A 15,771-nucleotide genomic window follows, 5' to 3' on the forward strand; every position below is an offset into this window, starting at 1 on the left:
TGTAATACTTATATCTTAAAAATCTAGTGCAAAAAAAAAGTGTGCAAGAGCAAATCTGCATGTCATTTACCTTTGAATTAGCTACACAGTGAATAGATTTCCCTGCTCTCTTATCATACCTTTTCAAAGTCTTCTTTCTCTTTTTCTGGATTTGTGTCATCAAATCTCATAATAAGTTTTCCTTTAAAGTTAACTTGGTAGTGCTGATTTAGCAGAGCAGCTTTGGCATGACCAATATGCAGATATCTTAAAAAGAAATAAAAAATAAATATATACACCAGTACTATTTCAGCTAGACTTTTTTTTGTGAAGGAAGAAGAAAGAATGGAAAGTCTAACAAAAAAACCCCAACCAACAACCCAGGATATTTGTTCAAATACTATACATTTGTTAAAGTAGATTATGTTTTTTCTACCACAAATTTAGTAGTTAACTGTTAAAAATACCTAAATCTGTAAATTAGAGTGTCACTATGGCTATAAAGACACAATTATCTCCAGTTATACAGACTAACTTAAACCAGCTGTTGATGATACTCAGTAGTGGCTACCAGATAATCTGAACCTACCACATTCAGAAGAGTGGAATTTTCTGAAATAGTGGTTGCTGTATATTTTTAACATAAGCTAAAAAGCTACAGTCAATTTAAACTAAGTATAAAAACCCCCAAATCCACAAAAATGAAAACCACTTCCAAAGAAAGTTAAAAATACATACCCCTAAAGAATAGTGCTTTAAATAAAACATCAGAATTAAAACACTGAAAGCTACTGAAGTAACATGAGAACAATATATGTTATATATATATACGTGCACATAACACATAACTTATGATATTTGAGCAAGAGTTTATACTGGACTACTAGAGTAGAAGCACTACTACAAAAGTCACATGATGCTGAACAGCCAGTTTAATGAAGAAATGCAATCATGGAAATTTTACAGCTCATCAGGCAATTCTAAAAAGAAACAGAAAATTAAAAGCTGGCTGAAAATTGTATTTATGAAATTGGCTCATCGCACGTCCACTGTATGATCTTTAAGGAGTTTGTGGTTTAGGACTACAAACAGCCTGGACCCCTGGGCCAAAGGCCTCCATTGCACATCTGGTGTCAAGCTTCACAAAGGGAGGCTGCCCAATACATCTTCCCCTTCTCAAATCTAAACTTCCTTGAGAAGCACTATGAATCCTTTCAGCCAACTCATAAAGGCTGTATTTACACATCATAGCTCCTGTCAGTGCACATGCCTCCATTATCCATGCTAACGCTGTCCTTCTGCTTCTCCTCATCCCACTGCTGAGCAGCACCACGTCACCTGATGGCAACTAACCTCCCTATTCCAAGTTCAGGGAACACTGCAATGAGGTGCAGAGAAGTAAACATACAGCTCTAAAATAGATGCAGACAAAGCCTTAAACACTCTTATGGCTTAAAAGTCTTGTCTAATAAGCTGATTAACATCTTTACCAAAGCACACAGGATTTTTTTTTGAAAGAAAAAAAAAAACAAACCACAAATAGAACCTTCTCAAAGTATTTATGTTTCTTACCCACTTGCTTCTGGAGGAAACCTTACAATGACCTTTCCCATCTCTGCACCAGGAAGTTCAACAAACTTTCCAACATCTGCTTTCTTTTCTGTTGCCTTAAAAATTAACAGAGACATAATTACAGATCGCATTAGCTGTATAATCAGATATAAAACTCCAGATAATATGTTCTGCACCAAGGTCTCCTTTCAAACCAGACAACAAAAAGCTGTCATATTGGATCCCAAATGCATCTCTTCACAACTTTCACATTACTCATAGTACACCAAAACAAGATTAATTCTGAAGTTTTAAGTTATTCTGTCTTCAAATTTGATCCAGGACTCAAGTCCCACCAAGCTGTTTAATTTAGAAGAAAATAGTTGCTAGCCAAGTTTCCACATCTTGGTGTTTTTAACCTGAATGTGACCAACAAGTTCAATCAACCAAAGACTGCAATCTTTGCAGATCTATCAGGATCTCAAAATCCTTTTTAGAAAAAGCAAGCAATATATCTAAAGAGCAGTGCTGATTAAGAAGTGCCATTTTTACATGATTCCATTTAAGCACTGGACTACACCACTAATGCTTTTCTAAATATGAAAGTGACAGCTTTATCTTTAAGCAAGAGTTTACAAAAAATTAATTTACTGTACAACTAATTCCTTTTAACTCTTAATTCTCTAGCTTAAAAAAAAATTCTTATACTCTAGTCACACAAATAAAACTACTCTCTCCAGAGGATCTGAGTAAATCTTACCATTTTAACCTTTGGTGTACCAGAAGCCCACTTGGCTCCTACTGACTGAAAAGCACGCTGTACCTCAAGAAAGCCATACCATCGCTTTGCATGGACGGGAGCTTTGTTTTGCTGTAATTGTTCTTGCCATATGTTATTATCTGTTAGAAAACAAATCATTTTTCAAGCTATTAAAATAGAAAAGTGGAATGATTACCAACAGCAATTTTTTAAGACTAAAAAAAAAGATTATGATTTTAAAAAGATCTACTTACACTCTCTTCTGAAAAGACATTTAGTCATGGGGGCACAAGTCATTCTAAAGCAAATTAAACAAACTCCCCCAAAACCATACTGCATTCTTTCTTGGATTCATCAAAGCAGAAGGTGGGGGAGACTGGGGAACATAGATTTTTATTTGTATCACCCACCTCAAAATTAATAACAACTTTTCTTTTTTTTTTCAGTACAGAAATATAGGGTATTCCTCTAGTGTGTCTGCATTTATCAATACTACCCGTTATTTTTGAGGGGCTGTATTCCCACAGTCTAATTTTCAAGGAACACAACTTCACTAGAAAGATTCTGACAGGGAAATGAGAAAAAAAAAAAAATCAAAGAGGTATTTCCTTCAGATTTCTCTCAAGAGCAGGAACTTTGAAAAAATACCGAAAGATGTTAGCTTTTAATCTTGAATACGCATTTTACTTTCAAGATGAATTTGGTTACACTGAATGGTAGATTGACACCTAGCAACTTTAGACATACATCTTAGAGAATATAAAACCCAAACCCATAAAAATATATCATCAAAGCTTCTTTTAACCTTTGAAAGGTATTTCACAGGGTAACATATACCTCTTTTAACAATTCAAATTGAACACCAAAGAAATTTCCTCTACTAAGAGAACGTCATGGAAAGGTCTGTGTATATAATTCTACTCTGTATTACAAAATAATTTAAACATTTAATCCAAAATTTTGGGCCACAGCAAATTTTCATATTTGGGCAATAAAAAGACACTTTTACAGTTAACACAAAAGAAGTTAAAAAATTCCCATCTATAATTACATCGGATAAATTTCCAAATATAACAACAATTTAAAAAAATTCTGGTTTCCTAAGCTATACTACTCCCATCACTATCAATGCACAGGCCAAAGCAGCATGCGCAATAGTATACAGTCTGGGCATATGGCTAAGAGTCACTACTAGCATCCACAAAAAAGGAAATTTGAGGAGTCCTGGTATACACCGATTGCAAGCCAATGAAAGCAAGACTATATACTGATACCTTTTAGGACAGCCCAGACACACAAGTCCGCAAGACTCAGAGAGTTTCCGACCAAGTACGTTCTTAGAGACAGGCTGTGGTTGAGCTCTTGGACGGCTGAATGAAACTGGCTGGCAGTAGATAACTTTGTAGCACTAAACTCCAGCCAATGGTCAATCTAGTTTTAAGGGACAAAAGACAGTCACAGTTACTACAGGAATGAGAAAGAAGCTTATTAAAAAACTGAAGTAAAGTACAATCCATTTAATAGCTGAAGAGAAAATATTAACTGGAACATTAGCATTAAATATATTGGACAATAAATCATAATATATGCTTATAGACTGTTCAAAAGAAAATATACTGAAACATTCACCCAGAACTATACTAAATGATGAAATTTAATTTCTTGCTTAAGGATGTGTCCAAACTGCTGAAAATACCAACTTTACTGAAGCTATTCCCTTTGGTAAAAATAATCAGCAGTTCTTAGGTATTTATTTATCACACATAGTATATAATAATCATCATTACCCTTCAACTATTTAGATACCACATTTGTGTCCTATATGATCTTCCTGGTGCTGGTATACCATTTTCCCCTCAGTCCCTATCTTCTCTACCTCATCTCCTTTTAGATTTGAAGAAATCAAATCCCTCCTCCACCGCATTTCCCTCCCCCCTCTCCTGCAAAACATTCTACCATAAAAAGAAATGTACCTTGGTACATAAACAAACAAAAAAATTAAGAATCAGGCCTTTGGTTAATAATGTAGCCTTGTCTATAAATCGAATCCCTCAATACTGTAAGAGACTGAGCATCTCTTCTAGTCCTCTGTCCCTAGTTCATGTGTAAGTGTTCTGTAAACTGCACCAGGAATCCTTCCAATATTCGAGGCAACGTGGCAGGCACAGATGTAATTACACCACCACAGAATTCAGTTCAGTCATTTGCAGTCATGCTCCAAAATATTTGCACCACAACTGCAGCTGTCACTGTACTTCTTGAAGTACAACTTTATTTTTGAAAGATGCAGAAATGAAAAGAAGTATTTTATCAGAAATACCAATCTTGAAAGTGTGTTTGCAGAGGTCTTGGGGGGTAACTTAAAAAAAAAAAAAAAAAAAAAAAGGATTTGGTCAGAAAGTTTAAATAGCCACAAGATAACCTATTTTTTAAATGCCTTATAAGACAAAACTTCTCCTGAGAGCACCTATAAGGGCTGAAGAGTGATTATTACTAGCTTCAACTAGTTGTAGAAAGGAGTTGAATCCAGTCCTTCAGTCCCTCCCCAATTTCAGAGGAAATAAATTTCAATTTTATCTGTTAGTTTCAGCTACCAACTTAAAATTCAGCATATGATTATTCTGACCCAGACTCAGGAAGAATTCCCTCTCATTTCACATCACATCCACAGTTCCTAATAACTTTTTGTAATCTGTGTAAGCAAGGAAGACAAAAAAGTTCCCTCTTTGCCCTCATGGCATCACTAGGGAAGCATTACAGAATGTAGAACTTCGCACGAGGGAACAGCCCATCTATATGGCGATGTCTCACCACATTTCAGTGAATGAAATCGGGGTCAGGGTTTTGTCCATCATATACAGCAAAAACTAATTCAGTATTTCAATGTCATACAGTGTTTCTTGATGTTACACTGAAGCATTACAATGTAGCAACTGATGGCAACAGAGCTGAGGAAAGTGAAAAGGGAAAATTGCAGATACCATCTTCCAACGTGAATTACCCAGTATTAGTGAATTTTCAGATTAGGAGTTGCTGTTGCAGGGGTGGGAAAGGGCAACCCTTTCAATGCTCAGATTTATGACTCTTCTATATAAAGAGCAAGATTAAGAAAACAAAATCCTCAGCATCCTACATAGTTGGAACTTCAGTTTAATAATAAAATACAGAACAATAGACGCAAGTTCCTAAAATAAAAAACCCACAAAAAACCCCAACCAAACTTTGATTGCAGGCCAAAAGAGAGGAGAAAAAGGAAAAAAGAAAAAAAAAAAAGAGGCATGATTCCTTCTCACCTCAGTGTGTTCTAACAGATTTGAACCATATAGCCCAGCAGAAGCAGCAACTCTAGCCAAATAACGAGCTATTGAATTCACATCGGTAAATGAAACATGCCTAAAAAGAGAAAGAGGCAAAATAAAGGTATATTAAATTACTACCTCCAGTTCAATTATAATTGTATACACATAGTTGAAACATGTGTAAGTAAACACAAAATAATTTCTGGGTGAACCAATAGGTACCGGGTCACCATAATAAAAAAAATACCTAGCAAAAGAATATTCCAGTCCTTGCTTTTCTATCACCAGATAGAACAATAAGCTTCTAAACATGAAAAAATTTTGTTTAGATAGAGAGAAATTAAGAAAAAAACCCTCTGATTATGCTTTCAAAGAATAAAACTCTCTCCCCACATCTGACAGAATGCCTAAGTATAACCTGAGCTACATATTTTCCAGAATATAAGAAGCTAAATCAACATTTGTTTTCTTTTCATACCAGAAGGATAACTTTGAGGAGGATTACTAGCAAATCTACAGAGAAATCAAAAGGTCTCCACTGTGGTTTTAAGGGCTAGCATCAGAGAAAAAAAAAATGTTCTTTTGCTACTCACTTTACTCAATTCATACTTCATAGAGACTATCCCCTGTTGAACAAACTCGGTTGCCTGTATTTCTGGTTTTTACCTTGCCTTCTCCAGATAAAAGACTAATTTGAATTTGTTTTTCCCATTCTGCTGTTGAAAATTCTCAATAGATCTGTATTTGAAAGGCTCTCCAAGAGCATACTTCTTTCTGTGTTTTAATCTCCCTTTTCTACCTTACATACAGCATTACAAAAAGCTGCATACTGTCAGAAATCTAGCTTCAAATTCATCCAAGATGTGATCATTTTCATCAACATTTACTGAAGAGCTTTAGAAGAAAGATGCAGCATAAACATCAATTCTCCAGATAATACTTATCTCCATAGTCCCACATAGGTGTAGATTACAAAATTAGAGCTCCAATTGCTTCTAGACAAGCATTGACATCAACAAAAAGAGTTCCTGTAATTGTTCCGTTCCACTCAATTTAATGGAATGAATGCTATACTTCAATTTGTTCAAACAAGGTTTCATTTCTGTTCTGCCACTGTTCTGTACTTCTTGTTACACCTATTGTGTCCTTTAGAAAATTAAAAGAATTTTATAGCCCTCAAAAAGCCTTGCAAAAATCAATGAAAGTTCTGAAAAATATATAGAAGACTTCTTGATATATTAACAATTATAATGAGTCCCATTTTTAGTACAAATATATCAGCCAATCTCATTAGGTTAATTAAACTATGTTCCTTAGGTTTTAGTGCATTTGTAGGTTTTCTGCTCCTAGCTTTGCAAGCTTCTAGGATCCAGTATACAGACGATCCATAAACTACAACTAAAAACAAAAGCCCCCAGTGTGTGTGCGGGTTAACATACACAAAATATGCCATATTGTAATTACACACTGCTATCAGATTTTAATAGAGCTTTTTCAAACTGAGAAAAACAAAACATTTCCAATACATTTGCATCTACGGAAAGTCTGTGACGTGTTTTTATTGTTTTCACTAGTTCATACTACAACAAATGCCCATGATTACTCAAGCAAAACTGAATAAATATATGAAATATGACAATGTCGCTCCAAGTAAAATCCTACTTGTGCTTAAAAAGCTGCTTATTTTCTTTGGCAAAAAAGATCTACTTCCACCCAAACACAGTGTTAATTGGCCTCCTTTCTTTGAAAAAATTACGAAACATTAAGGCTGTTCTTTGCAGCTAGTGCCTGCTAACTCCAGGAGTAAGTAAAGAAGAATAACCAGGGACAATATAATGTTACAGGCAAAGAGTAAGTGTCTCTCAAAAGTGACATGAAATACCACTTAATTAAATACAAGGACAAATATTAAAGAAGCGAAAGACAAGATGGGAGAAGGAAAGAAAATAAACACAAAACAAAACACTTAGCCGACAGCTAAGTTTCAGCTAGTTAGCTGAATAGTTTATCACCACATTTTAATTGCACTTCAAAATATAACCCAGAAAAATAGCAAATAAAATGTTCTCTCTTGTTCAAGTCAAGTCATTAGAACTAATGGTTTCCTGAAAAAAAATATAAAAATCAAAGTCTGAAATATCCCAAGTGAATTTCACGTCATGCCAAAATAAGATAGCTGCAGCAGAACTGATGCCATGAAATCCATTTACCAAAAGCATTAGTTGAGATACGAGTTCAGCTGATGGTTCTCAAGTTACAGATACACTTTTAACAGACTTTAAAATAGAGAATCAATTTTTAAAATGGTTGTAGAACCGAGCAAGAGAAAATTAATGCAAGACTGAGGTTTGGAATAACTTCTTAAACAAAATCCAATGCCAGGGATGAGAGGACACTAACACACAAAAAATTCCATCTGATGGATCATCAGATTCTAGACATTACCCACACATGGCCAAAGTGCAGAAGAAGAGCTTTTACTTTACATTTCTGACAATTTCCATGACAGCTAAAATGAGTGGGTTTTGCAATGCAGTGGGAAGAAGGCACGGTAATATAAATTATTTAATAGAATAAAATATTATGTCAAAGTCAAGTATATAAATTTATATTATTCATCCCCATGTGTCACAGGTGTGTATATGGGCATGTATATCTTTTGGAATACACATACACACACACTGCCTAAACTGAGAAAGGAAAATGAAACCAAAACCTGACTAGGACTACTTAATGGAAAAACTCTCATGCAACTAAAAAATACCCAATTATCTCTCTGTTACACATGCTATATCCCACATGTGCATAACCCACTCTGAAAATTATTAATGCTGTACCAATTAAGTCCCAATACAACCTGCCACATTTGCTTCAATTCAAAAATCACAAATTTGATGCCATCGCTAGGCACAGCAAAAGACAACAAGCAAAATCAGAGATTACAGTAAGGAAAGAACTCATATCTGAGTTCAAATCTAACATTTTAAACAGAAAGCAATATTTGCAACCAGTAAAACAATCATTATGACTGAAGACTGTGAATCATCCTGTGCTTGATATTTTGCAGAAGTATGTACATAGTGACAAGCTCCTTCCCTAAGGTTAGAAGACAGTGGAAAAGCTGTCAGTGTTAATTTATGAGGATCAAGTCAGGATCTCCGCAACACAACGTAAAAATAACGTGTTGTTTTTATAACCATTCTACAGACATGCAGAAATACCAATTTATGATGCACTGATGGCTTTAACAGCATCTTCTACTGAAACGGCTCACAAAATGCAAGTTTGTCAGCAAGTCCATGAACAATAGCTTTTGTCCCCTGTTCTTCCAAAAACAATCAGTATTCAAAGACTACACTTACCATACTAATTCCAAACTCATCATAGCGTTAATATACTTTAAGTTAGGATTGCAATGTTTACGGGTCAAAATATGCCCCTTACTGTAGATACTAGACATCTGAGATTCTCACCGATATTTCAGTGGTACTTAAGATATTAGGATATCTCCTCTTGATATATCTGGGTGTCTTACCTGATACGGAACCTAAGATGACAATGCAGCTTCCCAAAACTAACAGCATTAGCCCTGCATTTCTGATATGCATATCAGATCATAAAAACCAGTTTCAGGCCCCGAACTTGAAAATATTTATTCCAATGGCAGAGTATTTCTAGAAAGACAGACAATAGATTTCTACAAAAATTGCTAAGATTCTTTCTACAGGATGCAGATACACTGGATACCATGACACAGTTAATTAGCACTTTTCTGAGACAACATCATGCCTTCACTTACATGCAGCAGTGAACCCAAAATAATGTCATATAAACCTTTAAAATTCATTGCACCACACATGTACAAGTCCGAGGAATCTTCTATACCAATCTGGCCTAATATAAAATGGCCTTGCTTTTGATAATCCATGGCACCTCACAAAGGCAAATACATAAACAATAAAGTGACTAGCACAGCATAAACAATTAGACCTAAGTGCATACAAATAACAATACCAGAGCTCTTTCCATAAAGATCAAGTTTAGAATATATTGTAAACGTTTTATTTGTGCTACAAAGAGACATCGGTAATGCAGTGACGAATAAAACTGTATTCTTCTCCTCCTCCTACTTGAAAAGGTTACTGTCAATGTTACTACCACGTGATTTTTAAAACTGCTGACCCAAAGCCAGAAGGAGAGATGCAAAGTCACTTACTCGGACACATGGAGGATGGTTTCTTTGCCTTCTTCCACTGAAATTTCAACATCATTCTTCACATGCTCCACTGTCAGCAAAGCTCCTTTAAAAAACAAGAGAAAAAGATAATGAACTTTCTTCCAGTAAATGTATTTTTCAAAATAGCAACAAAATAGTTATATTTCTTTTCAAATAGGACCAAGTGACTGAACTGGCTCCCAAGTAAGATCGCCCAGGGAAGAAATCAATGTTCAATCTCATATGCAAGAGGCTTCTTATTCTTGGCAATCCTTACAGCTTCAAATTGATAAAGCCCAGCATACAGTAACCTGCAGTGAGCTCAGCAAGTGTCAGAAGCAATACATTTTGCTTCCTAAGGGTATCATAAAAATTAGTCTTGTCCCCCCACACAGAGAACATAATCAAACTACTTTTGATTATTGAACAGTAATGTACTACATCCCAGTCCTGAGATATGCATCAAAGGAGATCAATTACTGAATATACCAGTACTTTCTGAACAAGGATGAGACTGTTTTTAACCTGATTTAATGTTTATGAAAAGATTAGCCATTCAAAACCAAGAAACTCTATCCATGTAAAAGTGCAAGAAGCTTATACAGGGTTTTCAGAGTAAGTAGTTCACCAGTGACAGTAAAAGATGGTCTCTGGAAATAAAAGAATTACTGAAGGTTTTAGGCTACATCATCAACTGGAAGACAGCTCTGCCCATATTGAAAGTGGCTTGATGCAAACCTGCTCTGATCTCAATGCTCTATAGCATGACACAGTAGCTCAAACAAAGCACGGAGCTAACTTGGCTGTATTTCTGGATTGGCTCAGGTCCCGGTTTAGCCTGCTGAGCATAAGTAGAGGAACTAGTGTTCTTTTGCTCTGCTCAGAAGCACATACAAAGACAGCAAGCTTTTGCACAGGCAAATATTACTTAAATGAAATTAGACAATGGACTGTAGGTCTTGAAAGGGATCTAACCTGTTACAGTCTTCACAGCGTGCCGTGCACTGTATCTTCCCTGGAACAACGCACAGACTACCCAAGGCAGATGATATTGTAAGCTATTAATACACTGCCCTAAATACAAAGCACTAGAGCTAGGAATTCCCTAGCTCTCACCGTGCTCAACTCTTCTTCTGGCATTAAGCTTTTATCAACAGTAAGTCAAGGTTCTTCTTTCATCCCTCAACTATCCATCTGTGAAAGTCAGGATGACATTGCTTATGCAATATGTTTGTTTAAGACATGTAAGCATTTTAATAACATGCACAGAAATGCTTTGAAAATAACAAGCATTATGCACACCAAGCTATGTAATTAATACTAATGACACTAAAAGCTACCGCACTTTTCCCAGTGCGCAGCCATGATGAACAGTATGAAGGAGGAATGAGTAGGATGAGTGTGCTTGAATTAAAAGAAATGTTTACTAAAGTGTTTCCATTTGTCATATGTAATATTTCTGACACAATTATGCAATCTCCTGAATTAAATCTCTAGTGCCACTCACCAGCTATCAAAAGAAAAAAATCCTCCAAAGCCCCTAAGCCCACGTTAATCATAGCTCATACTGCATCATATCTTTTCTAGCAAATCAATATAAACAAGTATGAGGAGAAATGTTATTTAAAACTTATGTTATTATACCTTAAATCAGTAGTCATGCAAGTTGTATTCAACTCTGAAACACGTTTGGGAGTAACAGCATGAAAAAGCAATCAATAAACTAAGATGAAGAATGGAAAGAAAATGTTATGTGAATACTTGCAACACAACAGAGAAATGGTATGGAATACACGTAAAAGGCTGTTTCCAGATGGCAGAAAGTGTAATGAAGGAGGTTCTCACATTTTTAAAGGCAAAATAACATCGAAGGACAGCAAGCAACTGCAAACGCATGATTTTGCGGTGCAACTTTGAATCAGCTCCCGAGTAGAGCCGAATTTTAGTAGATTAGCACTGACAACAAAAGATATCAGCAATTAGGCAGAGCTCACAAACAAGCAATCTGGATTAGGGCTGCCTTGAAAACTTAGCTTCAACGTGCTAAGTCACTCAAGGAGTCTACCCATGACTCAGTTTCTTTAGCGTAAATTATGTTAACTGCCGGCAGCAGTCACCACTGCCCGAAGAGCTACCTGAAAAGCAGCCTGCTGGAGACCAGCCACCCCGAGGGCGGCAGGACCAGCCCTGCCCGATCCCCGCAGACCGGGGCCGGCCAGACGCGGCAGAGCAGTCGCTGCGGAGCCCGACACGCGGCTGAGGCCGCCGGGAGCAGACGAGCTCCCGGGCCGCCGTCTCCTCAGCACCTCAAGTGCCAGCGGGACCCCAGGCCCTGGCGGCGAGGTGGCCCCCTCAGCACCGGCCTACTGGCCGTGGACCGTCCCCCTCGGCGAGAGGGGGTTCGCCCCGCGCCGCGGGGACCCGCCGGTGCCTCAGCCGCCCGCGCCCAGGCCGCAGCGGGCACACGGCCCTGTCCTGCAGCAGGGCCGGGCCGCAGCGGGAAGGACGGACACGGCCCCCCCCCCCCCCCCCGCCTCGCCCGTCCCCGCACGCGGGGACAGCCGGCGCGCGGCGCCGCATGATGCAACACGGCGGCCACGCGCCCCGCGCACGGCCCGGCGGGCGGACGGTGAGGGGACGGCGTCCCGCCGGGCCCCCCCCCCGAGGGAGCGGGGAAGGGGTGGAAAAAGCAAGGACCGGCCCGCACTTACCGAGAGGGGGGCTGCCCGCGTTGACGGTGAGGCTCAACACCGCCATCCCGGCCGTCACCGCCGGCGCCGCGCCGGAACCAAAGGAGAGGGTGGGGCGGGGCGCGGCGCGCGGCGGCGCCAGCTCGGTGAGGGCCAGCTCGGCACGGCCCGCCCCTCGCCCCGCCCGCCGCCGCGGGGCGGGGCCGAGGTCCGTCACTTCCGGCGGGAGAGGCTATAGAGGCGGCGCGTGAGGCGGCCGGCGCTCTTATCGGTGGCGTCGCCGGTGCCGGGCGGTGTCTGTGCGGGCTGCGGTGGCCCGGTGTGGGGCTCCGCTTTGCAGCCGCGGCCCGAATTCCGCTGGGAGGAGGCGGTGAGGTTGAAGCCGGAGGGGAGATGACTACTGGGCGGTGCGCTGGGCCGTCCTGGCCGCGCTAGTTGAGGCACCGGGGAAGCCGTCCTGTACGGGAGCTCGGTAGAGGCTGCCCGGCTGTGTGGAGGCTGCCCGGCTGTGTGGAGGCTGCCCGGCCTCTGAGCGGCCCGTTGGCCTCAGTGGTGGCGGGTGCAGCCCGGCGGCGGGAGCCGCGCCTGATGCCGGCGGTTCTCCTCTCACAGCAGCCCCGGCGGTGAGGCAGAGCCTTCCCGAGAGCTTTGCGGGAAGGCGTTAACTGTAAAAGCTCTAGAGCTGGGTGTCTGGCGGCAGCCGCAGGGATAGCTTCAGTCCATCTTCTGTATGTAATGATACAAGCAGATCACACAGCGCAAGGTATACTGACACATTTGAGAACAGCAGTTTAACCCACCTCTTTTTGTAGAACGTTACTTGATACGTTCCTTGCAAACGCGCTGATTTTGCAGTGGGCCTAACTAGTTTTGGAGTGAATTACAAAATGAGGTGTCAGCTTTTTTTCCCCAGGAGACAGACTCAAGTTCACATTGTTGCAAGGACAATGCAGTGTTGCTGTGCCTTCCCCCCCCTCCCCCAGTCTGTTTTATAGATGGTACTATAGTACCTAATGTGCTGGCAGAGAGGTTCTTAAATGCTTGATCGGTGGACCAATGCTGCTTTCTGCAGCCAGAGCATGACTGCACCTTAAGTGCTGGCTTTTATCCTCGATTCCTGCTACTGGATTTTTATCTCAAATTTCCTTAGTATCTTCCTGTAAGTATGGAAAGTGGTTCCATACATAAGTGTTTTTACACATCAGGTAGAAGCTCGTGTATGCCATGTGTATTCTACTCCCATTGAGGTAACTGTAAATGAGTGGAGACAAATTACAGCAGAATTAGGGGCTTATGCTGAGGAAATCTTCAAACATAGCAAGTTTCAGATGTAAATAAGGAGAAAGAGACATAAATGAAGATTACTAACAGTGGCTTCTATACTTGATTTTGTATTTTAATGATTACATGGAAAGACTTATTAAGGCAGGCTTTGTATTGTCTAAGTCATTCTACATTTTTTCTTAATGTCTTTTGCAAATTCACATGCAGACTTTGATGTGAATACTAAAGTGTGCATACCCAAGAATCCTGCAGAAGTTAAAGGTGAGGATTATGCATAATTGAGGCAGTGAAATTAATTAATCTTGTACTTGCTACGTGGTTCAAACTTCAGTCACGATCAGTATGTGGAATGATTAAACTTATGATGGGTCAAAATATGAAGAAGGCTGTAATTAAGCCAGCTGAATCTGTCTTGCGGGCTCTTACTAGTCATGCGCTTGAGGAGGAAAGGTAGGTTATAGATGAAAGGAGTAGAAGTATTGTTGTTCCTATATATGCAGCTTTAATCCACTGTCCTGATAGCATTATGGACTGGCTGATGATGACAGAGTGAGCTAAGTGATAATTGTGCTAATTCATCTGTAAATGTCGTGATAAGCTGACCTCACTAAGGAAGGAGCTTCCTTAGATCCTTGTCCATGTGTGCACACAGAGAGACTGGCACAGGAGTTGCCTTGTTCGTATCTTTTGGTGTCAACATGTTCCTGCTTGCTAGAAACAGAGCCAGCTTTAAGCCAATGAAGTCATATTAGTGTTACCCTACTGTGAGGAAATGATCTAATCTAAGGACTCGTAAGTAAATCAGAGTTGTTAAATACCTTGTATGATGAAAAGAGAAAGAAATGAATATAACTTGAACACACTGTTGAAAACTGAATTTTGAAATTTTCTACTGTATGGAAAACATAGCTTTTTGTATTTTGAAGTTCAGTGCTAGCTTAAAGATGGTTTGAGTGGATCAAGAGTGTAGTTATTCACAGGACTTAATCTTGTGGGCTGGGAGGAAATGAGAATGGGTGCAGGGCAACATGCAGGCTACTGTACCATTCATAGCGTCAGCAGAGGTTATGGGGCGGGGGGGGGGGGGGGGGGTGGAAGTCATGCTGGGAGAACATAGGCATTCAGTCTGTATGGAAGCAAGCAGCCAAGTTTAGGAACCCTCCCTGACACCCCAAGCCTGAGAACCTGACGTATTCCACTCTCCTATCCACACAGAGAACAGGAAGAAAAGCCCAACTATGTGTTGTCTGTTGAAACTGGCATCTCTTCAAGGCGTGCCTCAGTATGTGTCACATCATCAGGGAAAGGGAGGCCCTAAGACTCCTTAATTTGAGTGAGGGACTTGGGTCACAAAATCTGGAGAAAGCAAAGTACCTAGGGGCCCCACTGGTTCAAGATACTCCAGAACCCTAAATTCAGCTTGAAGAGACTTAATCCATTTTGGCTCAGGTTGCCAATTTTAGCTAGTCATAGGTTATTTACATGTCTATGGTCCACAGGAGGAGGAAGTGGTAGTGTCAGGTTCCTCAATTCTTGGGGCTGTTGGAAAGGTACCTGGACTTTGTTTCTCTCAAAATTTGGACATGAAAATTTTCAAGTTCCAGTATTTCTGTTGTCAAAGTGACGTAGGATGCCCAAAGCTGGACAAGACTCAGGTGGCATAGACCCTGACAGAGGCATTTTAAATCATCAGAGAGGTGCTGGGAACTCCTCCCCCTTTTGCAGTCTCCTTGGGTTCTCCTCAACTGAGGTGTCCTGAACCCTGCTGTATTAACTCTTCACCAATCCTCAGTGGATCCAATGATCCAAGAACCCCAATTTGAGATGTCAGAGGCACAGCTAGACTGTGTCCTGGCTCCTGCAAAACTCAGACAACCCAACTCACCACAGATAGCAATCTTGGCCATCCCAAAACTGAGTGCAGATTGAAAAATTCAAATATTCACTTCTAAGAATCAGAACTGTCAACTTTATAATAAACGGGCTAATCCA

The 15,771-nt window shown here is 40.0% G+C and overlaps 1 protein-coding gene across 2 annotated transcripts in view; it reads right to left on the bottom strand.

The window, feature by feature from the left end:
• The window catches only part of EPRS1 (glutamyl-prolyl-tRNA synthetase 1), a 38,934-nt gene extending 26,248 nt beyond the window's left edge, over nt 1–12,686 (bottom strand). Inside the window, exons 1-7 of one of the 2 annotated variants that reach the window (XM_075749286.1) lie at nt 12,517–12,686; nt 9,806–9,890; nt 5,584–5,683; nt 3,565–3,721; nt 2,291–2,430; nt 1,552–1,646; nt 120–246 (exon numbers count right to left, since the gene is read on the bottom strand). In XM_075749286.1, coding sequence (XP_075605401.1) covers nt 120–246; nt 1,552–1,646; nt 2,291–2,430; nt 3,565–3,721; nt 5,584–5,683; nt 9,806–9,890; nt 12,517–12,562 — 750 coding nt within the window. In that variant the 5' untranslated portion in view covers nt 12,563–12,686. The remainder of the gene's footprint in view (nt 1–119; nt 247–1,551; nt 1,647–2,290; nt 2,431–3,564; nt 3,722–5,583; nt 5,684–9,805; nt 9,891–12,516) is intronic. The other variant, XM_075749287.1, reaches the window with a different exon arrangement.
• Nucleotides 12,687–15,771: the final 3,085 nt, after the last annotated feature.

The sequence above is a fragment of the Balearica regulorum genome, chromosome 3 (assembly GCF_011004875.1).
Source record: "Balearica regulorum gibbericeps isolate bBalReg1 chromosome 3, bBalReg1.pri, whole genome shotgun sequence".
NCBI lineage: Eukaryota > Metazoa > Chordata > Aves > Gruiformes > Gruidae > Balearica > Balearica regulorum.